Source organism: Sphaerodactylus townsendi, linkage group LG08 (genome assembly GCF_021028975.2).
Source record: "Sphaerodactylus townsendi isolate TG3544 linkage group LG08, MPM_Stown_v2.3, whole genome shotgun sequence".
In the NCBI taxonomy this organism is placed as follows: Eukaryota; Metazoa; Chordata; class Lepidosauria; order Squamata; family Sphaerodactylidae; genus Sphaerodactylus; species Sphaerodactylus townsendi.
Window position 1 is genome coordinate 98,488,357 of NC_059432.1, and position 25,538 is coordinate 98,513,894.

General features: G+C 44.9%; 1 protein-coding gene across 1 annotated transcript in view; it reads left to right on the plus strand.

The window, feature by feature from the left end:
• FNDC3B (fibronectin type III domain containing 3B) overlaps positions 1–25,538 on the plus strand; it is a 303,241-nt gene that overhangs the window by 68,969 nt on the left and 208,734 nt on the right. Inside the window, exon 2 of the mRNA XM_048506935.1 lies at positions 13,763–13,901. Within this exon, the coding sequence (XP_048362892.1) occupies positions 13,791–13,901 (111 nt within the window). The 5' untranslated portion in view covers positions 13,763–13,790. The remainder of the gene's footprint in view (positions 1–13,762; positions 13,902–25,538) is intronic.

The following is a 25,538-nucleotide window of genomic DNA, read 5'->3' on the forward strand; positions in this document are numbered from 1 at the left end:
TAAGGAAGCTGTTCTGTAAATAAGCAATTACCCAGTGGACTGAATTACAGTAATATCTACAGCTGCAGGAACAAGGTGCTTACTGTTACATTCTGTCTTCTCACAGCATTCAGAGATGTGTCGTATGTAACTTTTTCCCATAGGGAAAAGCTAAGAGCGCTATACCGCAGCGAACCTAGATTTATCACAGAGACTACATTCAACGGGTTGTGGCAACTAATCCTAGTTCTCTGACAAGTTCATTTATATGATGCATGTTATCAAAGCTGGTTGGTTGCTTTTACTCATGATTTTAAAAGCACCCTAAGAAAAGCGTTTGTGAAATGACCTCCCGTTAACATAGTAGGCACTATTGCTGCTACTATGAGCATGATCTTTATAATAAACTAAAAACTGCCACCTGGCCCATGCTAGCCATTGGTTGAACTATGTATGATGTCATGGAATGTTCATGGAATGTTCCAGCTGCGGTGGAGGATGGGTCTATAAAACAGTGTCAAGGTAAGGGTTTTATGAAGGAAGAGAGGAAGGGTCTCTTGTACCAAACAGGATGGAAGCAAGGTGGTATTTGTGCATTTGGCAGGATTTCAACAAAGAAATGCAAGGCCTGGGGACCTGAATGAAACCGGAAATAGTTCACCTCACAATAATTTCATAATTACCTATCTATGTATTTCTAATAGTTTAATGAAATCAATATTTTTTCATGTAACTGTAAAACTAATGTGAAAAGTTATTCTGAAACTGAAACCTTCATCTGATTGGAAATGTTAAGATTATACTAGCAAATGAGTCTTTATATAGAAAACCATTCTTTAAATCTGGTCTTACTGACTAGTGATTTGAACTGTGATTTAAAACAAATCCACCCTGCGCTTAGGTAATTTCTTTGTCCGCTGCCCTTACTGTAGTTGTTGTTCTTGATAATTCAACAGTAGTGAGAGTCACTATTATGACACTTATTTTTTGCATAGAAGTTTGTTGAGAGGTGTTCCTGTTGGGTTGGTGCTAATATAAGGTGACCAGCTGTCCCGCTTTTGGTGGGACACTCACGCTTTTCCACAATGCGTCCCGCGGGGTTTTAAAATTGTCTCGATTAGGCAATGCGCTCCTGCGGCCGCGTGTGCCTCCTGCGCTGCCGCACTGCCTTCTGGGGCAGGGCGGGAAACAGAAGATGCCCTGTAGTGGGGAAGCAAGCGGGAGGCCAGGGAAACCTCCTCTTGACCATGTAAGGCCTCCTGCGCTGCCGCACTGCTGCTTCTGGGGCGCTTACCTGTTTCTCTGACCGGGGAGTGCCGTTAAAGTGCAGTGCAGTTAACTCCCTGTGGGTTCTTGTGCCTTAGCGATGCTACAGGGAGTGCAAAATCTGGTCACCTTATGCTAATAAAACTATTACATGGGTTTTTTTCTAGTTTTTGACTGAGTTCCAACATTGGCTCTCCTGTGTCAAACAGCAGCTATTGTTGAGTTGAATACTGCCCAGCACCATGGGACGGCCCTGCCCGTGCCACTCTGTCAATACATGGATGGCTTAGAAAAACTCCCTGAGTAACTTTATTTAAAAAAAAAACAAGTTTGAAAGTGTGTGTCCTATGTACTCTTATGTCAACTGATTTTTACATCCTGTTCAGTGCGAGAAGTACAGACTTTTTTTTTTTGCAATGGGAATGGTAAATGACAATGGAAGCCCAAACTTGTAAATTTAATGATTAAGTTGGTTCTGGAGGGTTTTCCGGGCTGTGTGGCCGTGGTCTGGTGGATTTTGTTCCTAACGTTTCGCCTGCATCTGTGGCTGGCATCTTCAGAGGTGTATCACAGAGAAATGATTGGTTCCCCACCCTGGGACATGGACAATATACCACACTAAACTTTCCCTTCTCACTTAGACACAGTGAGAAACAGACTTTTCTCTGTGATACACCTCTGAAGATGCCAGCCACAGATGCAGGCGAAACGGTAGGGACAAAATCCACCAGACCACGGCCACACAGCCCGGAAAACCCTCCAGAACCAGTTGAATCCAGCCGTGAAAGCCTTCAACAATACATTAATGATTAAGGTCTCCTTAACGGGCACCAGGCTTGTGTTGTCTTTCTCTAAGGGCCACATTTAGATATATTAGTGTGTTTAGGGTATTTTAAATGTTTCCAACCCAGATTAGCTTGGCCTGCTTCTTGAAATCAGAGACTTCTGTGCAATACCGGTTAAAGTAATCTCTTCATTCCTCAAATTCTCTCCTTCTGATGTGCTCGCCAGCTGAACGTTGCGTGATCTGCGCGGCTCTTTCTTCTTCGTTTTCTGATGCTTTCTGCCCAACGGTATTTATTGGAATGTGTGCTGCTTCCTAGATTGCTTTGACCTTTTGTGAGTGGAACTCTTGGATATTTTAGATACAGAACAAGATTCAAGTGCTATGTAAAAAAAAACCCTCTGGAATTTATTGCAAACTGATCATAAAATTGGCCTTCGAACAAACACCTCGAAGGATCTGGAAGCCAGAAAGCCATTTGTTGACCTGTGAGGTGCATCCCTTTCCTTTCCCATTCAGGTGGGTCACCATGTTGATCTGCAATGGAAGAGCACGATTCAAGTCCAGTCAGAGTACATTAGCTCCAAAGAGGCGTAATAGGGGGACAGGCGAAGTAACCAGACACTGGCTGCCATGGCATGGGCGTGAGGTGACCGCACCGGTGCACCGGGCAGTTTCCCCCTTGCTACGCCTGAGTCCAGTAGCCCTTTAAAGGCCAACAAGATTTCCAGGGTATAAGCTTTCGAGGGTCAAAGCTCCCCAGAGGGTAAACTTTCAAAAGGTTAAGCTGCATTGCCAGATAGTCTGGCATCTTCAAGGGTGTGTCATGGCGAGATGTATTTCTCTCCTTGGAACAGAGAAATGCATCTGAAAATGCCAGCCATAGATGTGGGTGAAATGATAGGAGCAAAAACTACCAGACCATGGCCACATAGCCCGGACCATTTGCTACAGCCAGTTGATTCTGACCATGAAAGCCTTTGACAATATGTCACACTTTGTGACTTGGCACCATTTTTTTGGTGTTAATTAAACGCACATTACAAGGTTAAGATAAAAAAGAGGAGGAAGGACTGCCCAACTCCTTGGAGGAAAGATGGACTAAGAATGTGAGAGGTGGGGTTTTTTATTAATTGCGTTTAGGATTTTGCCTTCAAACTCTGGCAACCCAAAGCCTGTTTCCAACCATGTGATCTGAGCATCTTGGAGACAAAGTGATTTTTAAAATGTAGGACTAGAGATTAAGACTTCAAGGAGTGGAAACTAGTATATTTCTGCAATAAAATGTTATAAGGCCACAGCAAAATAGCTGCTGCTAACCTTGAAAAAAATTCCGAGGTGCAGGAATGGCAGACACAGAAACAATCAGAGGTGGTTTGCCATTGCCTGCCTCTGCATCATGACCTTTGGTGGCCTCTCATCCAAATACAAACTGGGCCCAGCCCTTCTTTACTTCTCTTCTGATGAGACTGAGCTAGCCTGGCCTATTGTGACTCCTTAATTTTCTCTTATTCCCAAATACATTTATACAGGTTTCGTCTGACTTGAAGTTTGGTACTAAACCACCTGCCACTGCCTCTGAGAGCCGGTGTGGTGTAGTGGTTAAGAGCAGATGGATTCTAATCTGGAGAACCGGGTTGGATTCGCCACTCCTCCACCTGAGTGGCTGAGACTTATCTGGTGAACCAGATGTGTTTCCACACTCCTACATTCCTGCTAGGTGACCTTGGGATAGCCACAGTTCTTCAGAACTCTCTCAGCCCCACCTACCTCACAAGGTGTCTGTTGTGGAGAGAGGAAGGGAAAGGAGCTTGTAGGCCACCTTGAGTCTCCTTACAGGAGAAAAAGGTGGGATATAAATCCAAACTCTTGTTCTCCTCTTCTTCTCTTCCTTGTGTTTTGGTGACATTTCTGTGATGGTTATCTGTCAACCAAACACACTAATAATAATAATAAGAAGAAGAAGAAGAAGAAGAAGCCGCCGCTGCCGCCGCCTTTATTTGGCAGAATACAATAAGATCATAACAAACTCACTTTTAAGCTTCAGCGCAATAAAAGCAGCTGGCAATAGTGATCCTGGTGATTCAGCTATACAGAATCCTGACTACTCTAATGGTCTTAAAAAGCCAAACAGTATTTCAGTCTAAAGTGTCCCCCACCCCCGCATCATCCCGCTGGAAGACAACAGTAGCTTTTTAGCAGGATGTTCTTTATGCAAATCAGTGCAATTTACGGAAGATAAATCCTTTTATGTAGGATTGTCACAAACGAGGTTCTCTAATTTGGATGCTTTCAGATTATTCCACAGTGCTTGCAATTAGGTATACAAAAAATTCTTTTAGGGTTAGGAGGCTTTGAAGCAGATGTGATGTAACTATGCTAATGTGAATGCTAACCAGAGAAGGTGATGAATTCCAGGCTTCTTGTGTCCCGACCATCCAGCTGTGTACATATCTCCAATTGCAGTTGTGGTCTGGCTTTTCGGCATTGACTATTGCCACCTCTTCCCATGTTTGAGTTAGCAAGCTGCAGCATGAGTCTTCCCTGTGCACAGGTGTGCTGCTTGTTTCTAAGTCTTATTTTAATACATTAAAATTCTGCTGCTGCAAAAGGTGTTGATGTATCTATGTTCATAGGGAAAACGGGTGCATAAATCAGCAGCCCCTTACTGGCAAAACTCTCGTGCTGGGAATTCCAAAACAGGCTCAGGAATTCGCAAATATACTGGCATTTGTGGCCTTGTTAAAATATGGGCATGTTTGCTTTACTCAGTAGGGTAGAGGCAGAGAACGTCTTTGTTACTACTAATGTTGTTGCACGTACTGTAGTTATTTTTTGATCCCACCCACGAGAATGAGTTCAGTGGTGTATTTCTACTTTTGGCACACGATCACATGCCTAGTAGTTGATAGAAGACTATTGCAAAGAAGAACAGCTTGGATTCATATCCCCCCCTTTCTCTCCTGTAAGAAGAGTCAAGGTGGCCTACGAGCTCCTTTCCCTTCCTCTCCCCACAACAAATACCTTGTGAGGTAGGTGGGGCTGAGAGAATTCCGAAGAACTGTGACTAGCCCAAGGTCACCCAGCAGGAATGTAGAAAGGCAGAAACACATCTGGTTCATCAGATAAGCCTCTGCCACTCCTGTGGAGGATGGGGAATCAAACCTAGTTCTTCAGATTAGAATCCATCTGCTCTTAACTCCACTGCACCATGTTAAAGATTAGCATATTTTTATTCCAGTCTAAACTACCATAGAATACGACTCATTCGCCATGGGTTCTACCCAGGGGTGGATCTGCCAGAGAGACATGGGGTGTCTTCAAATTAGAATCCACCTGTTCTTAAACCACTGCACCACGAAGACAGGGTATGTGCATTAGATGGATGTGCCGGGGAAAAAACCGCTTTGCATGAAACAAGGTTGCTCCAAATGTTGGGAGGTTTTCCCCCTCCTTACTACAAGTATCTTCGATATGGCTGCTTTTTGGATTTGGATCTTGATAATATCCACAAACAGGATGTGACATTTACAGATTCTGTAAATGGCCATGCTGGCTGGGGCTGATGGGAATTGTAGTCCATGAACACATCGAGAGCCACAGGTTGCAGACCCCTGACCTAGTAGCCAGCTGTTTGGAACCTAAAGTTAGCAACCTAGCCAGTGACGACCTCTGGGGTTCCGCTAATTTCTACAGCAGCTCAGTGCCTTCATTCTGGGAGTCCATGTTTAGCAAACAAATTCAATTATTCCGTTGTATGAAGTGGTCTTTGTCACTTTCCCCCGTGCGATTGTGACTACTGTGTCATCATGGTCTGTGTTTTATCAGGATCTATTTCTAGCATCTCTGGGCATGTGAGGAAGTAGTTTATTTCAAGTGGTTTTTGGATACTGAAATGTTGATTGAGAGGCTTCTATTTAAAGGCAGGAGCTGCCTTGGGAAAGAAATGTCCACTGAACTTCTTTATTTATAGTCAGTGTCACTGGACAATAGATGGGGGAAGACTGAGTCTGCAGACAAATTGCTGCACAGAATTCTGGAATGTTCTGTCAAAGGAACAAAAGAGTTTGGAGCTGGATGCGCGAGAGCTTTTCTTCTTTGAAGTCATGACAGAAGATGCAGTGAAAGCAATTCTGGCCTGGACTGATGCTGATACATTGAGGCTGGACAGTGTTCTTCTGAAATCTCCATTTTCCTAACACTTTATAACCTAAATCACCCTTAAAATGTTACTTCCACTGCAGGCGGGGAACATCTTGTGTGGGTGACTTCTCCGTCAGTTGCAAGGAGGCAGGAAATTAGAAAAACTTCTCCATGTCATTTCCTGCAGAGGTCCCGGAGGCCATTTTCAGTGACTAAACTGTAGGATTGTGTGTCCCACTGTGTGATTGACCCTTGGTGTATATGTGTGGATCCTATGAGAAAGAGCATTACTTTTCCCTTCTGTGCACTAATTGCTCATGTAAAAGAAGTAGGTATTGTTTAGAAGGCCCTGATTGGGTGTATCTCAGTGGGTAGATTACTTAAAATCAAGAAGGAAAAGTTTTGGGAGAAGTTTGCATGGGCAGGCAAGTGAATATAAATGCAGCTTGTTGGTCAGAAGGTTGCAGCAGATACAACCATGGTTAACACTAAACACGGTTTGTTCCCCTAATCTTAGTTGGTTCCAAATATGTACGGGGAAACATGGGTGAAGTTACTGTAACAAGCCATAAGAAGCTGTCTCAACCATAGTTTGCTCAGTGTAGCTGTAGTGCTTAACCACAGCAAACAAAAGCTACGCCACACAGAATGATTTCAAACCGTAGTTTTGCACCATGTTTTCCATCCAAACCTTTAACTTTGGTCTAGGATTCGGATGCATCTCTCCTGTGTGGACTTGTTAGTTGTTTATTATTGAGCCAAAGATCAGCTGATGTCCTTGGGTGACCACAGAATCCTGTGACCACTGATTGAGATAAATATTTGCTGTGGAGGTACCACTTGGGTTCATAGAGATTAGATGTCCTTTGGTCTGTAGTAACCTTCTCTATAGCAGTATTTTCATTGGTTTGGGATGGTTTTTCCCCTACCGTTGTTCATAGTTTCCCTACTCATTCCCATCTTGATCCTTATTTGTCCAGTTGATATTATTTTAGGTGGCTTGGAGTAAAAGGAAAGTACTTAAAGATGTTCTGAAATATTTGTCAATGGGAGGAACACTTTGGATTCTAGATGAAGCTATTGTGTATGTCTCTTTTGTTCAGAGTGTCTGCCGCCTTGTAAGTCTCATGATTGTACATTGAACAATTATGACATATACAAACAGAATCAGAATCGGGCAAATCTGGGAAAAGGCTGTAGTTAAAACCATGATTAAAACATAATGAATCTACGTTCTGAGAGACAGTGTGGTACAGTGGTTAGTTCCTACCTCATGCAAAATCTGCTTTTCTCACTGAGTTAGCATTGGACTCGCACCCAGGAGACTCAAGTTCAAAGCTGTGCTTAGCCATGAAATTTGCTGGGTGTCCTCAGACCAAGGGGCTCTGTTAGTCTGTCCTACCTTGCAAGACTGTTGTCCCAGCAAGAGAGGGGAAGATAAATTATGTGTGCTGCCCAGAACTCCCTGGAAAAAGGGGTGGGATACAAATGTGATCCACTTATGATGGGTGAATCATAGCTGCTGTAAAAAGAAAGAAAAATTATCTTTTGGATGCCTTCCTGGATGAAACATCTTGGCAGCATTTCCAAAATGTTGTCAAGATTTCGCTACTTGTTTCCTCAGGTTGTTCCAAAGGAGTGGATCCACTGCCAAAAAAGCTCGTGATTCAGCTGAGACAGATCTAATCTCCTTGAGTGAAGGCATAAAGAGAAGAGTCAATTTTATGTCATAACCACATCCCTCTCTCCACAATTACTGTTCTCTGGGAAGTTTCCTAGTGGATTAGACCAAGGGTCCAATAGTTCCCTCGTTTCAATATTCTCAATCAGATAGATGCCACTGGGAGTTGGAGGTGCTGTTCAGCTTGTGTTGCTGCCTTTCAGTTAACATTGTTGCCCCTGTTTAAATCTTTTTAAAAAGTAATCTAAGCGGACGGCTGTCACCATATTGTAAGATGCTGCCTTTGATTAGGTGTGCATGTGCCTCTGTACCGTGGCCAGCCAGATTCCATGGCTGCCATTTTGTATTCCCAGATTGCCCCCAGAAGGTTCTGTTGAGCCCTTAGTGGGCACTGCCACATATAACTCAGGTGTAGAGCGTCTGCTTGACATACAAAGGTTCCCTGGTTCAATCCTTGGTATCTCCAGTTACAAGGATAAAGAAGGAAATCTGGTGGAATATGCTCCCGAGTGAGATCAGGGCCCTGCAGGACTTGATTGGTTTCCACAGGGCCTGCAAGACTAAGCTTTTCTGCCAGGCATTTCCATCTAGCCAGCCGGCCTGACCTGTAATCATTGTTGGCCTCCGGTGGGTGCAGTGAGGTGGGGGGTGGGGTGAGTTTTTCAGAATCTCTGGTTGTTTTGACTGTTTTATTGGTTGTTGGTTGTGGTTGTATTGGTTTATTATTGGTTGTTGCTCGCCGCCCTGAGCCCTGTTGGGGAGGGCGGGATATACATGGAAATATAAAATGAATGGATGAATAAAAAATGATGTAAAAGCCCCCAACCTATGACCCAAAAGAGTGGCTGCCCATCTGAGTAGACAAGGCGGCCTTGATAGTCCAATAGTCTAATTCATTATGAGGCTGCTTCACATGTATGTTCATGTGAGAGAAATTTTTCTCTCTTTCTCACAATACTAGAACCAGGGGGCATACATTGAAAATGCTGGTGGGAAGAATTAGGACTAATAAAAGGAAACACTTCTTCACACAACATGTGATTGGTGTTTGGAATATGCTGCCACAGGAGGTGGTGATGGCCACTAACCTGGATAGCTTTAAAAGGGACTAGGACAGATTTATGGTGGAGAAGTCAATCTATGGCTACCAATCTTGATCCTCCTTGATCTGAGATTGCAAATGCCTTAGCAGACCATGAACTTGGGAGCGGCAACAGCAGCAGAAGGCCATTGCTTTTTTACCTCCTGCACGTGAGCTCCCAAAGGCACCTGGTGGGCCACTGCGAGTAGCAGAGTGCTGGACTAGATGGACTCTGGTCTGATCCAGCAGGCTAGTTCTGATGTTCTTATGTGTGGGTTGTGTTCTGTATATGACAGCTTTGGCTCCCTGTTTTTGTCCTTCTTGTGTGCCATTTGCCCAGCTCTGTCATCTGTACTTGTAATTAGAGGGGATCCCAACAGGGTTCAGACAGAATGACTCCAAAGGAAGGGCAGGCTGGGCTGCAGTTTACTTGATTCACTGTGAATTACAACGTTTTTGTCAGTAGAAAATCGGAGGAGGAATGATTTGAGGAGCAGCATTTTCCCAGCGTGCCTTAGAATTAAAATGTGGGTCTTCAGAGCCTTCTAGGAAACTTGCTCTTAAAATGGAAATGGTGTCTTGTGGTTTTCTGGGCTCCCCTGTCCTAAGTGGCGACTGAACACAATGTGATTCATGTTAAGTGTCCATAGATGGAAATTTCTTAGATAAGCAGTGTATGGGTTTGCAATGTTTGGTTTGTGACTGTTACCATATGCAACTAATTTATAAATTGCTCACTGACATCTTGAGTTAATTTGGGTAGAGAAAAATAGCACATCATTCTACTGTAGGGCCGTTGAGTATTATCATTACCAATTTGACACACGGATTGACTTCAGCGAGGATCCAGTGGTAGAATGATTGGCTTAGGGGGGTTCTAACTTCACACAGGTTGGAAGAATATCCTGCGTTTGCTGCTTGGTCTGTGGAAATATTAGGCAGTTTTACTGACTTCCTGTATTTAGGTGGGGTGGGAGAGGCGTGGGTGATGGTTGGAAATTTTATTTCTTTTATTTCCCTCTCACCCTTTCTCCGGGGAGCTTAGGGTCATGCCTCAAGCCTCTGGTACTCCTGTTCTACTGGAGGCGGAAGGGCATCTGGATGGGTGTTTTCCAACCCATTCTCAGGGAGGCAGGATGTAGAAACTTGTCACTTCCTGTGAACTGCTTGGTCGCCCATTTAGATCCAGTTTTCTTTCCTGCCTGATAGGGACAGCAGCATCCTTTACAGTCTCTGCAAGTTAATTGTTAATTATCAGTGTTTAGTCTGTGTTTTGTGTCTGTCTTTGTTCTACCTTCCTCACCCTTCGTGTTTGCCCTCCTCCTTCTCCCCTGCCCGGTCTTAACCACTAGAAGGTCCTCCTTAGACTAGGGAGTTCCTGGCAAAAGACTCCCCCAATGGCCAACTGTTTCTCCCCTCCCAGGGAGACCTTTGCACAGTCCTTGGCGGAGAGCACTAGAGCCTCCACCCGTAAAAAGTCAAAGACCAAGGGAGAAGGCATTCACATCGCACCCCCCTCTCTTGGAGAAGGAGCTTAGGGTCCTGCCTCAAGCCTCTAATACTCCTGTTCTCACTTTTCCCCCTTGTGGTAACCCTATGAAATATATTAAGAGAGTGGCTGTCCAAAGGTCACTCATTGAGTTCTATGGAGAGTTTTAAATCTACATTTCCACAAGTCTAGTCCAATTCTGTACCACTGTCCCTCACTGCTGCCATGCTGGGGATTTCTGCATCCTTTTGGGAAGCTAGCATAAATAGCTTAATGGTTTAGACTAGAGAATGAACTGGGGTCTAGGAAGTCCCCAACCCAAATCTGGTCTCTGCCACAAACTTATTAGATAACCTAAACCAAGTCACTCTTTCTGTGACTTAGTTGACATCTGCAGTGTAGGTATAATCATCCTTATTTTCTGCACCAAATAATGTGTATAAAGCTTTTTTGAACGCTGGAAGTACTATAAAAATGCCAGTACTCTATTCCAGTCTAACACGCTGACTGTTGTTACAAACTGTAGGAGAAACCTAACTTTTCATTTTTATTTCTCTTTGGATAAGTGTGTCGCAGAGTAGTTCGCACTTAGTTCAGTGCTACTTGCTGCTAGAGATTCTGTGTTTCTAATGTTGTATGTAAAGTTGTCCTCAGACTGATAAAGTTGTTCGAGTAGATATGCATATATTTTGTAGTAACATGATTTCGGTAACTTCTGGCATGCTAAACTTAAATGTTTTTGAAATATTGGCACTGTTTAAAATGCCCCTATTGTAGCTCCATCTTCTTGATTAAGAGTGAATAGAGAATAGAGTAATGTCCCACGAGGGATTATTTAAAGTTTTTACAGTCTTTTTAGAATCCCATAATGATCTTTGATAGCTAATCCAAGAGTGAATTGGGAACATGGTTGAATTTTGACTGGCATACTGCCCATTAAAATGAGGAGGGAAAGATGGCGAGAGTCCCTTGCTCCTTCGAAGAAGGATATCTTGAACACACCAAAACATGCTTGTTGATGTGGTTTGCGGAGGCTGAATTTGTTTTTCCAAAGCTGTGCCAATATTCTATGAATTTTTCCCTCGTGGGCTCTGAAAATCCATCTTTTAACATGTTGAAAGATAAGTATGTGTGAATAGACACACACTCTCACACAAAAACACACACAATTAGCATTAGGAATTTGCAGGAGTGTCTTGATAAAGCAAAATCAAGAGTCTGAAAACTGTAAAAGTCTATAACAAAATAATTATTCATTATATAGTGTACACAGAAATGTTGCTAAAAATTTGCTGAAATGCAGGCTACGCCAGATTACACCGGTCCTGTTCCAACTGCACTGGCTTCCGATCGAGTACTGGGTCATGTTGAAAGTTTTGGTTTTGACCTTTAAAGCCATTTCATTTGCGGCCTCGGACCTGCATACCTAAGGGACCGTCTCTCCCTGTATTGCCCTGCTAGGCCCCTCCGTTCTTCAGAGGCGGACCTGCTGGTGATCCCTGCCCCCAAAGCGATCCAGCTGGCCTCAACAAGGGCCAGGGCTTTTACAGCCCTGGCCCCTACTTGGTGGAACAGGCTCCCTAAAGAGACCAGGGGGGGGGGCCCCACCAGCAGGTTATGCGGAGGAGTTTCCGCATGAGGAGCCTACTGCGCTCGGATCCTCTTCACCGCCCAGGCATTTTGGCCAAGCTCTGGGTAACATTGGATATTTGCTATAAATAATATCTGGCCTCCCGTGGGCACAGGGAAGAGAGGGAAGGGGAACAAAACAGATAATTCTGATGCCATCAATGAAATATGTTTTAATTTTCTGTGTGGGTGGAAGTTGTTATTAATGTATTTATTGATGTGAACCACCCTGAGCCCCTTGGGGGAGGGCGGTATATAAACTGAACAAATAAATTAATAAAATACACCTTCAAAATCGACATGAACTGTTACACAAATCTCCTTGTATTGCTGTGACTAAGTTCGCTTTTTCATCTTTTTGGTATTTTATTTCAATGTATATGGGCCAGTGTCCTAGAAAGTCGCACTTAATTCAAGCCAGCCTAGATTCTATTGGGTTAGTGTGACCGTTGACCTGAGTCACATGATCATTCTCACTTGTCATGTGACCTTCCTAACTGCTCCTGATCCTTTCCTTTTAACCCCCATTTTCATCTTAGCCAGCGTATTCCACCATTCTACCATATGGTGACGTGCCTGTCAGCCTGGTGACAATGAAAGGGTATTTTTCCAGGGAAATAGTTTGGATCTTCACTTGGTGCAACCAGTGAAATATAGCATTGCTAGGGAAGAGATTTGCGATTGATTTGTTGAAGTACATGCATCAGCTTGGTGTTGGGTGTGTCTGTTGTGACAGTCTTGCTCTCAGCTGAAGTGTGTTTTCTTTTTCATCCAAAATGTCCCTGAGGCATATTTGTGGGCACTCAAATTAAATTTATTTTTATTTAATTTATTTTATTGCATTCATGCCCCGCCCATTCCTGACTGCAGTCCTGTTCAGGATGACTTACAAACATCCAGTCACGGCCCCTGCAAAAACAGCTTGTTACTCAATATTTCACCCCATTTTTAAAAAATGTGGAAGATAATATATTTGAATCTCTCCTACATCCACGTCTAATACAAAGCAAACTTTGGGAAGTAACTTCCATTTGTGCTTTTAACTGGAAATGGAAAGTTCTCCAATCTTTATAGATCTGTTAACTGCCTACAGGAAACAGGTGGGTAGGTGATTCTCAAGTGCAATCCTATGCAGAGTTACTTCAGTCTCAATCCATTAAAATTAATGGACTGAGATGTCAGTAACTCGGCGTAAGATTGCACTGTGAAAGTCTCACACAGGCCCAGCTTTATTCAGGTCTTAAGCAGCTTCTGCTACATTTTGAACCATTTGTTTTAAAGATTAAATGAAATATTCCTGGAAAAAGGTATTGAGACAGCAGCCTGGATTGACTCAATTACAACTCTGAGGTACCGTATATAATATTTCTGGAACCACAGATAAAAGCCTGCTAAAATGAGGAATGGCAAGAAACTACTGGGAAGAACAGTTAAAACATCTTGCATCATGGTCTCTAAGCTTTGTGCTGCAATTTAGGGCAAGTCTACAAATGACCGGTTCCTTAACCATGTACAAAAGAAAGAAATGTTTCTATACTGAAATGCTATCTCTGCACTATATAAATGGAAAAAGTGAATTTGCCACATGCTTACAAGGTGAGGGAGGGGAGAAACTGTTGGTAACTTTCTGCTACTGAAGCAAAAACGAATCTTCCAGATGTTACATGTGAAACTTCAGTTTTATATCAGAACGTCTTTGGTTTCTTCCAGGAGGCCCGCCGAGGAAAATTCTCCATGAATGTACGTCACAATGATGATGACCGACCAAATCCCACTGGAGTTGCCATCATTGTTGAATGGAGAGGTAGCCATGATGCCTCACTTAGTCGGTGGAGATGGAACACAACAGGTCAGTGGATTCCGAAAGCCGAATGAGAATTGAGAGCCGCTGGAATATTTTGAATCTGTGCGCACTGTGCACACCCTCCCTCCCTTGCATGCCACCTCTCCCTCCCTCCCTCCCCTTCCCTTGCACGCCATCCCTCCCTCCCTCCCCCTCCCTCCCTCTCCCTCCACTAGGGTGGGTGGACCATGTCCAGATGCCGGCCCCTCCCCCTCCCACCCTTCCCTTGCATCCCTCCCTCCTCTCCCTCCCTCTCCTCTCTTTTATGCCACCCATGCAGAAGAGGAGGGGGCAATTCTTATTTGCTTCTTTTCTGTGCAGACTTGCATGTGTATTGGTCAAAATACAGAAATGTCCCTTCACATGATGAATATGAAGGGTAGACCAGTCACTACCCAGACGGTGCTGAAATTCTAGAGCTGTAATTTGGCTTAGACCCACTTGGGTTGTTTTTCATAAAAACAGTTCCTGAAATCTCAGTCACCTCTCGGGTGGAGTGGCTTATTTGTTGCAATCTGTGTATTAATTTTGGTATGTGTATATGGCTTAGAGTGCAATTTGTGAAAGGGGGGTACTGAAACAAAGCGGCATGGACGCTGGCGTGGGGTAACTTACATTAGCCCTGGGCAACCATTTGGATGCACAGCAGCCAAACCCGGAAGCTGGCCCCTGTGGCAGCATGCCTCCGTCACAACTGCCTTCTCTTGTGTTATAGGGGTAATTCCAGTGGTGTTCCTGGAAGTAGAGCCAAAGTTAGTCAGCTCCTAGTGTCCTTTCAGGCTGGGAACGTCCCCTCCCAGCGGCACAGACTTATGCCAACGAGAAGTGTGGCATAAGTCACTCTGTGCAGTGGGCTTTCCTGAGGGAGTAAAGTTTTTTTCTTTCTCCATCGACACCACTGATTGGCTGTTTGGAGGCAGCATGCCGCCACCCCCCCCAGCTCTACTGCCCCCCTCCCTGGATGGGGTTGCTGTTTAAGGATTACCTATCCCACATCTGGGGGTTGCCTCTCTTTCCCCATGTTTACCAGGCTGCCCTGAGGTGGTCAAGATGAAAACACCACATCCCAGTGAAGTTCATAGCCCTTGGTGGCTGTCTGGTGGGTCTTCCTGGCTGGGAGAGTTGTGGGAGGGGCTGGGAAGGCCAGCTGACAGGCCTGCCAGGAAGCTGATGGCCCAACAGTGGCTCTCCAGAGGGCGCTAACCCTCACTTACATTCAAGGCCCAGATGTTTCCAGATGTTGTTGGGAGTGGTAGGAGGTGGTCAAGGATCAATTCTTCTTGTGAGTACGCAAGAAGAAGAAGAAGAAGAAGAAGAAGAAGAGTTTGGATTTATATCCCCCCTTTCTCTCCTGCAGGAGACTCAAAGGGGCTTACAATCTCCTTGCCCTTCCCCCCTCACAACACCCTGTGAGGTGGGTGGGGCTCAGAGAGCTCCGAGAAGTTGTGACTAGTCCAAGGTCACCCAGCTGGCGTGTGTGGAGTGTATAGGCTAATCTGAATTCCCCAGATAAGCCTCCACAGCTCAGGCGGCAGAGCTGGGAATCAAACCCTGTTCCTCCAGATTAGATACCCGAGCTCTTAACCTCCTACGCCACTGCTGCTCCAAGCAGGCTTGAGTGGGCTGGGGCATGCTTAGGGACCTCCAGCTGAGGCTGTCTGATGGTGTTTACCTGGAGGGGGTTTAGGGCAGGTGAACCCAGTAAGGGGGGCATGGCTATCATGTGTGAAACCAACTCGTGGGTGAATCCCATCTTATAGGCAACCCAACACTGAACTGGGGGGGTGGGGCGGTCACACCTGCCCCATGGTGGATAAATTTGCAGACCCTTTGTAATAACTCCATAGCCCCCCCCCCCCACAGGTGTTCCTGGCCCACACATTGGGAACCACTGCAGTACTGACTTTCTGGGGCCGCTATTTGAGGTGCAGTGAGAAAGGGGTTTGGAAAAGCTGCGATTCTACATATAGAGAGTGAGTACGATTGGCCACAAGGAAGACGATTGGCCACAAGGAGGACATTTTTGTCAATTGAATTTATATCCAGTCTTTTCCTTCGTGCCATATAAATGGTTTCCAGACAGCCCACGCTCGGGCTTGCTTAGCTTCTGCAAGGTAACTGCATTGCACGTCCTTAGATCATGCCGATGGAGTATGGAGTGCCTTTGGATTAGTTATGCTTGTGTGCAGCCAGTGCTTATTGGAAACTCACAACGATTTGTGAGGCAGGGCAGTCTGCAAGTGGCGTGATTCATGTGTGGCTCCAAATCATGGCTTAGTGCTGCATGAATAAGCTTTGATGGTGCCTCACATGAACTTTCCTTCGCTTGCACGCAGTAAGCTAATTTAGTTCAGCTTTCATGGAAAACGATAGTTTGCTATTACACCTGAACTGGGTCACAAACTGGTAACTAATTAGCTAGCTTAGTTCTGTGGTGGGTGGGGAGGGAAGGGGTTTGCCCTGGTGAGCCTGTAGCTCGGGGGTCTGCAATCTGCGGCTCTCCAGATGTTCATGGAGTACAAGTCCCATCAGCTCCTGCCAGCATGGCCAATTGATCATGCTGGCAGGGGCTGATGGGCATTGTAGTCCATGAACATCTGGAGAGCCGCAGGTTGCAGACCCCTGCGTAGCTTTTTGCTTGAGATGAGGAGGACATCCTGGCACATTTGTGTACTCATCTTCCCATCCTCCTAGGAGGCAGGAATGAAATTGCTCTTCCCGCCTCTGAGGGAGTGCTGAAGGCTTCCACAGCTCCAAAACAGGCTACTCAGTGCACTTTAAAGAAGAAGAAGAGTTTGGATTTACATCCCACCTTTCTCTCCTGTAAGGAGACTCAGGGTGGCTTACAAGGTCCAGAAGCGAAATGCTGAACGGCCTTCTGCTTTATACAACGTCAGACGACTGGTCTGCTTAGTCCCATACCATCTGCTTTTTCAGTGGCCTTCCAGGGTTCCAGCAGAGGACTGTTGCCAGCTCTGTTACCTGAGATGATTTTTAACTGGAGATACTAAGCTTTGTGGATGCAAAACACGTCCTCCATCACAGAGCTTAAACCCATCATTCTGGTAACTGCGGTATCCCTTATATGTTATTGACCTTGTTCAGCTGCTCATATTGCATGGAGTCCAGAGCTCTTTTTATTGCTTCCTCTAGTGTCAGATCTCTTTTTAACTTCCTGCTGTCTACTGAGCTGGATGTTACTCAGAACAAAATGCCAAGGTTAGCCAACGAAAACAACAAAAAAGCCCACCAGAAGGGAAAATAGCAAAGTCTGAGCAAGAGGAGAGAAAAATATATATAAGAACATAATGGTATTTTTTGCACTTTTAGTACTGAACCGCAGCCTGTCTTCTGTTGTAGAAGAACGGACGATGTAGTATCTGTGAAGGAAACAATAAAGATCCAACCAACACTTCCATTGGTGGAAAAAGAAGGAAGGGGGTCCTCTTTTGACCACCAAAAAGGCTGTGGTGAGGATCATGAAACCATCATGGATAAAAGCCATATGAGACTAGGGTTCTCATAAGGTAGGGTATTGACCAAGACTGAATACAAGCAAGCTTCTTTGAGCTAAAGATGGATTCCATCTGGCAAGTTGTAGTCCAAGCTCTTGGAAACTTTAGAACACCATGGTACACCCGATTAGATTCTAAGCACCCTGCCACATGTTAGATTTGCAGAGGGCCGTTGGATATATGTCAAATGCACAGAACCCACCAGGAAAACAGACCTTCTAATCATTTCCTTGTTGGCCCCATGTAAGGGACTGAAGATGTCAAGGTCAGCAGTCAGATATAAATCAGACCAGGCCTTCAAAGCCAGCGGCCCTCAGATTCCACCAGGTATTATAGCCTACTCAGTTTGAAGTCAGTTCAGCATTTGGCCATCAAACCTTGGTGGATGAAATGTGTAAGGCAGCCACATGGTCCTCCGTGTCAACATTGGTCAGGCACTACAAACCCAACTTCCATCTTTTCAGTCCGTGCCATCTGCAGGTGCTGGGTGGTAGATGTCCCGCACCCATTGGGATGCTTGAGTTTCCAAACTGTCTTTTAAGAGCCAGCCATATGTAGGGAGCACTTTAGTGATCTAATCAGTGTGCAAAGATGTGTTTGGCAGGGTGTAGCCAATGCTCTGTGAATCTCAAAAGCTGGAGTGTTAGCTGAGTAAGATCTTCAGGGGTTGTGGTTGCACAGTGTTAGCTGTGGGTTTGTGGGAGCTGGATGAGTTATGCACAGTAAGAGCATGCAAATTTGCTTAGTTCTTGTACTGTGTGCCGTGAACAGAATGTAGCTTTTCGTCCTGCAGATTTTAATTTTCTTTTAACATCAAAAGCAAAACTACCTTGGTTGTTGTGGGTTTTCCGGCTGTATGACCGTGGTCTGGTGGATCTTGTTCCTAACATTTCGCCTGCATCTGTGGCTGGCATCTTCAGAGGTGTATCACAGCGAGAAGTCTGTTACACATTGTGTCCAGTGGGATGGGCCACACAGCCCGGAAAACCCACAACAACCAGTTGAATTCGGCCGTGAAAGCCTTTGACAATACACAAAACTACCTTGTTTATTGCTTTCTGGTTAGGTGGATGCTATGCACAAGGAAAGAAGAACCCAAACACCACAGAATCTCTTAAACAAAAGTTTGGTTGGAAGAACACTGTGGATACAGGCCTTTAATTTTCTTCCGTTGCTGTGACATTCTTTTAAGATGAGCTCTGTACCTTTCTGGGGCTGATTACAGCTTTCAGAAACAATGAATTTGTTTTGAAAGCAAGGATGTAGCCAAGGTGAGGAAACCCCACTTCGGCTCACTCACTACCTAGGAAAACAATCTCAAGTTCTGAAGAAGTTCCTGGGTGGAGGAAAAATGGTTTGGGATGACCTTGAGAAATAAACCTTTGGAACAAAAGCTTTTGCTTACCGCTAAGATGTTCTCGGTTGCAGCCTGTAAACAAAACCAGGCATTATGTGCCCGGACATTATTTGTCCCAGATGGAGTTCTGAAGTTGGCTCCGTGCACGGTGCTGATGTAATGGTGCACCAGTAATGCTCTGAAGTCAAGGCGTGCGTTGCATCCATTTTATTCCTGTGTGATTGGTGTGGGAAGGGAAAGCTTGAGGGGATGTTGGCTGGAAAATGTGTTTCACGGCCTCCCACCCCCTCCCTTTGTGGAGAACGGTGTTATGAATGCAGGGCGGTTGCCAAGGAGGCAGTGGAGCTTAATTGCTAGTCGGAGCCTTTTCTGTGTACCTCTATGAGGAGTAGGCCAAGGGCTCCTTGGGAATTAACTGGGTGAACAGGTAGCAGAAGAAGAGGGTCTGCAAACTTTATCTTAAAGCGAGAGGTGGGGAAATATTCCTGCTTTTGCAGTGCTTAATCCGAGTATGTTGCATTTGCGGGAATTTACTCCCTAATTTATTTCTCAAACTGAAATGACCAAAGTTGTCTCCTGCCCCAGCAGTTACAGGATTTCGTGAGAGAACCCTAGGGTCAGAGCTAAGCCAGAGAGCTGTGACAAACTGAGACATAATGCGCTTGAAGCTGCTGAGGAGGAAATACGGTAAGTGGGCTGTTAGACTGACTAGTTAGTAAGCCAAATTTGACTAATCCGGAGGCTTTATACTGCCAGTGAAGGTCTACAAGCATCTCTGCTGACACCTATTATTTTTGCATGTGTGTTGCTGTGCCTGGTGCATGTTATTCAGAGTCAATGTGGTTTAGTGCTTAAGAGCAGTGGACTCTAATTTGGAGAACTGGGTTTGATTCCCCACTCCTCCGTATGAGTGGCAGACTTTTATCTGATGCACTGGATTTGTTTCTCCACTCCTGTGCATACAGCCTGCTGGGTGACCTTGGGCTAGTCATGGTTCTTTGGAACTCTCTCAGCCCCACCTACTTCACAGGGTGTCTGTTGTGGGGAGAGGAAGGGAAAGGAGCTTGTAAACCACCTTGAGTCTCCTTACAGGAGAGAAAGGTGGGGTATAAATCCAATTTCTTCTTCTTGAGATGGGCCCAGCAGCTGCAAGCTTCAGATGGACCCAGTGTGTTGAATTCACACATGTGGCCCTTGAATATAGCCCTGTATGGATGTGTTATGTAAAGGACTTTAAGACCAGGTGTGCTTTAAGCAGAGGCGTATCTAGGAAGAATGTAGCCCAGTGCAAAATCTGAGTTTTCCACCCCGCCACCCCCTAGTATGGGTGGCCAGCCTTCCCCACCACAACCAAACAAATTTTTGTTGCACCAGGTCTTGAGGTCAGTGTATGGACCTGGGGGGAAGAAGGAGGTGTGTGAGGGGAGATTTTGACTAAATGGCCGCAGCCCAGGGACATTTGACCCAATGTGTCCCCCTGGGTGGTACGCCCCTGGCTTTAAGTGTCGCAGGCCTTGTCCACATGACCAGTCCAGTTGATATTGAAGGACCGATTGAGGTGGTGTTGGCTTGGAATGCAAAAACTCTCCCATTCTTTTCCCAGTTTCCTTGCCCTGCTGAAGTGCATTAACCCTGCTGGGTTCCTTTAGCTCAGCGATTCTCAACCTGTGGGTCGTGACCCCTTTGGGAGTCAAACGACCCTTTCACAGGGGTCGCCTAAGACCATCGGAAAACACATATTTCCGATGGTCTTAGGAACCGAGACACAAATAATTTTATGGTTGGGGGTCACCACAACATGAGGAACTGTATTAAAGGGTCGTGGCATTAGGAAGGTTGAGAACCACTGGTTTAGCTCCATTTGGTTTAACAGCAAATGGTGGTAGGCATTTTGTCAGCTTCAGGGTCCCATGTTGTGACTTAGGGTATCAGCTGCTGTCACCACCTTTGGAACATGGGAGGTTACTGGAGGGCCTTGGCTTGGTAAGCAGTACAGTAAATTCCTTTAGAGATAAGTTTACTATTCCTAGCAAAAAACTAAGCCAGGACAAATATGACCAGTGGGGGATGTCCGTCTGTAGTCTTCAGACACACAGCCTTGAAACATTGCTGAGGATTGCTCAGTTTGCATTGGGGAGAATCGTTATGATGGAGATGTGTTGTGGTTCAACTTATAGTCAGCAATGCATAGTGAGAGCTCAGTGACAATTCTCCATTATCAGTAGTGTCCTAGCTTTTTCCTGTACTGTGGCCAGCAGGAAAATTCCACAGCTGTGATTGGCTGATTAGAGCACTGGAGCAAAGTTATGTTTTTAGTAGCTCCTTCCAACATTTCTGTTATTTTTCGCCCCCTGTTCGGAAATGGCAGCTTTGAGCAGTTTGGGATCGTGCAGCTTCTCGCTTTAGAAGAACAACTATTGCAAGAAATATGAACCTGAAATCGTAAATCGTTTGTTTTTAAACTTCTGTAGTTTTAATAAGTATTGCAGTCTTAAAAGTGAGATATGTTAAAGTGGTCTCCTTGGTAGCTGAGCGGCAAAATTGAACTGGATAGAGGGAAAGTTGAAACAGAAGCTCGTTCCTTATGGGATGTTTGGACTGTAAAAGCTTTCAATGAGAGCTTCTTAAATACTAGAGTTCATAATAGCAAGAAGCATTGGTTGGCTGTTTTCTTGTTGCGGATTTTCCTGTTTTACTGGCGTTTTGCTGTTGAGACTGGAAGCAGTAATCCTGGAGATAACTTTTTTGAAAATACAAAGGACTCGTGATCATTACAAGTGACTAAGAGCAGAGAATTCTAATCTGGAGAACCAGGTTTGATTCCCCAATTTTCCACAGGAGCGGTGGACAATAATCTGGTGAACCAGGTTTGTTTCCGCACTTCTGTGCATGAAGCCTGCTGGGTGACCTTGGGCCAGTCACAGTTCTCTCAGGACTCTCTCATCCCTATCTACCTTAGGAAGTGTCTGTTGTGGAAGGAGGAGGGGAAGGAGTTTGTAAACTGCTTTGAGACTCCTTAAAGTTGAGAAAAGTCGGGTATAAATCCAAAGTCCTTTTTGGTATTTATGAAGGGTGGGTAACTTTACTCAGATTGATTTTTCTCCTGCTGTTTAGGCAAGATTAATACCTTTTCTCCTGGAGTGTCCGTCTATTAACCTTAACCATAGTAACCTTAAATACTACATGTTGTTTTTGTTTTGTTCGCTGCCCTGAGCGCGGCTTAGCTGGGGGAGGCGGCATAAAAATCTAAAATGAAGTTAAAGTCAGCCATTTCTCTCCATGCTCTTAATACGCCTTCTCTGATTCATATATCCCAGTGAGATAAGCTAAATCTCCATCAATGAGCCGATAGGAACCCTAGCGGTTGCGAATGGCTTTTTACTCCTTTTGTCTATTTGGTAATAAATGATTTACAGTCACTATGAAGTGTTCAAGATTTATGTATCAGAGAGCCTTTATGGGATGAAAGGAATTAACAATCTCCCGATCAAAGGGAAAAGGAGACCTGATAGAGGCATTCCACTTTTATTTAACACCAGTATCATGTGAACTCTAATGCTGCAACTCTAATGCTGGAAGACTACAGTCCCCCAGTGGTGTGATCCAGACATTTCTCTCACTGAACAAGAACCACCTTCCTTTCACGTTTTTACTGGGTCAGGGGGGTACAGATGTTATTGCTCTAAGCAAGCCTTGACGAGAAGCTGTATTTATTCCTGCTCCTATTTACCGTAGGATTAACTGCTCCTGTATACTTCTGCAAAACCAGAAGCTACTGAGAAATGAAGAGCACGTTGCTTCTGTTGGTGGGGAGGGTGGGAAGGGGTGGAATGTGGTGCTGCATTCGCCGTAACTTTCCATGTGGAACTAATGGAATTGTTTGGTACAGGCATAAAGTGGTCAGTATTGATGGGTAGCTGCTGATGTTCCAGGATTCACTGCCCATCCCTGACCTATCACACAACTGCTGCCCACCCCGTGGCAGCAGTTCCCTTTTCTTTCCTTCTGCACCCGCAGGATTCCGTTCTTCCTGCTGTTTGCAGCCATTGGAGTTTGCTTGCCTGAGTGAGCAAATGAGACCAGAAGCCACCTAGGACTGGACCACCAAGCAAGTGTCAATTACTGCCACCACTCTTTCATCATGTCTGAAATAGAACCGGGCTTTTTCCGTGGGGGCCCCAAGATTGCGGAACGATCTCTCCCCCGAGGCACGTTAAGCATCTTCTCTGTGTGCTTTTAGAAAATTGGTAAAGATGCACCTATTATCCTGCCTTTGACTGAAGAGATGGTTTCCCCCCTTTGGTAATGTCATGAATTTTCAATAGGCTTTTAAAGTTTGCAGTTGTTTTAAGATGATTTTTATGTCCTATGTTGTCATCTGCCCTGAGACCTTCTTGTATAGGGTGGGATAGAAGTGTATATAAATAATAAAATAAATATTCAAGGTCAGCGGCAGCTCTGGAATAATACTAGAATTAGGTTTGCCAGAAATTTCTGGATATCTGTAGATGGTATTCAGGGCAGGTGGGGATGCAGAACCATACACTGCTTTTTTTCTGTGAGAAATAATCTCTGTAGCCTGTGGTGTAATTCTGGGAGAACCTGTAGGTTGGTTACCTTAACTAGAAGCTATTTTCCTTCTGATCACAGTTCTTTGGAATCAGCATGTTGTTATTAATAAAAAAAGAGGTTTATGTGTCACAGAATCTGCCAGTAACCTGGGGCTCCTACCTCAAACCTGCGAAAACTCATTAGTGTCTTGTTAACGATGGTTCTAAGGGAGATGTTGTGAGATTCTCTCGTCCCCCATGGTTAAATTGCTGAATCTGCAAAGGTGTCTTGCCTGCCCTTGTTAAAACAAATAAGCTCCCCTTTTCTTCTTTTTCTTGATGCAACCTGGTTGACCTTACAGCACAGGGAAGATTGGAGACTCCTGTAGGATGATTATGAGTTGTTATTCTTGGGTCTCTTTTGCATTTATAACTGTGGATTGAGTATTAGAATGCTGAAGCTGGTCTTGGGGTGACTTGCTAGATTACTGTCTGGCTGCCATAGCAACGCAGCAGGCCCCAGTTACGCAAATGGTAAAAGACCAAGAACGTAGCCGGATCGGAAGACCTCTTTTCCCGGGGCCTAATAATTTGAGCTCACACTTCTTAGGGTCGTTTTTGATACACTTGGGAGACTGCTTCTGAACATGTGCAAAGTTTATTTCAATGTATTGTCGAAGGCTTTCACGGCCGGAATCACATGGGTGCTGTGTGGTTTTTACTCTGCATGGCTGTGGTTGCACTTCTGGTAGCAGAATGATCCTTCCGAAGATTTCGCCAGCATCAGATGCAGTATATATTAAATGTCAGGAGAGAATGCTGCTAGAACACGGCCATACAGCCCGGAAACCACACAGCACCCAAAGTTTATTTCCATTACTACGGAATAACTAAAGCTAGCCCTCACTTATATAAGAAGAAGAAGAAGAAGAAGGAGAAGAGTTGGATTTATATCCCCCCTTTCTCTCCTAATAGGAGACTCAAAGGGGCTTATAAACTCCTTACCCTTCACCCCTCACAACAAACACCCTGTGAGGTTGGTGGGGTTGAGAGAGCTCAGAAGAACTGTGACTAGCCCAAGATCACCCAGCTGGCGGGTGCTGGAATGTACAGGCTAATCTGAATTCCCCAGATAAGCCTCCACAGCTCAGGCGGCAGAGTGGGGAATTAGAGTACACCTGCTCTTAACCACTATGCCACTGCTGCCAACATATAGGGACCCCTCAGGGGGGTTTTAAAAGCAAGATTCCATAGGATTGGAAAGGTATTTTAAGGTAAGATAGGGGGATTTTAAAGGCATGGTTGCACTGACAGATCTTTCGTCCACCAAAATAAAAATAGTTTGTCTGAAGGGAGTATAACTTTTGCTTACATAAAGTTAATTTATACTGAGCAACTGATCTTTCAAGATCAGTCTTGTCTACTCTGACCAGTAGCTGCTCTCTGAGATCTCAGGCAAGGAGTTTTCATTTATTTATTAAACTTCAACCCTGCCTTTCCCAGCCAAGGTCAGACTCAAGGTGGCCAACAACCAATGAAACGCAATTCAAATAATTACATTAAACAGTGTAAAATCAAAATGTAAAATCATCTCCAATATACATTTAAAAACTTCCGAATTGTCAGCGTCACTGACTGCGTGATCTTTTTAATCAAAGATGCTGGGGTTGGGCCTGGAATCTTTTGCATGATTCTCTTCCGCTGATGCAATCTCAGGGCTCTGACAGCACAGCTTGGTCAGCTGAGCCTAAGAAAATAGTTCATCTCTGAATCAGAAGGAATAGGTAGAATGCGGCAGTCCTGATCTTGGCTCTTCATAGGCAGAGCTGGGTCCAACAGGAACCCTTTCAAGCTTTTCACATATTGTATTCGAGAGAGTTAGTCCATGTACAGTCAGCAACATCCTCCAAGCCACAGTATTTAGTCAACAGCCCAAGACACAGGCAGCTGGTTTGTTACATCCAACCAACTCAGCACTGTATTGTCGAAGGCTTTCACGGCCGGAATCACCGGGGTGTTGTGTGGTTTCCGGGCTGTATGGCCGTGTTCTAGCAGCATTCTCTCCTGATGTTTCGCCTGCATCTGAAGATCCTCTGAAGATGCCAGTCACAGATGCAGGCGAAACGTCAGGAGAGAATGCTGCTAGAACACGGCCATACAGCCCAGAAACCACACAGCACCCCAAACCCAAAACTGTTTTCAAGGGAAGAGCCAACAGGTG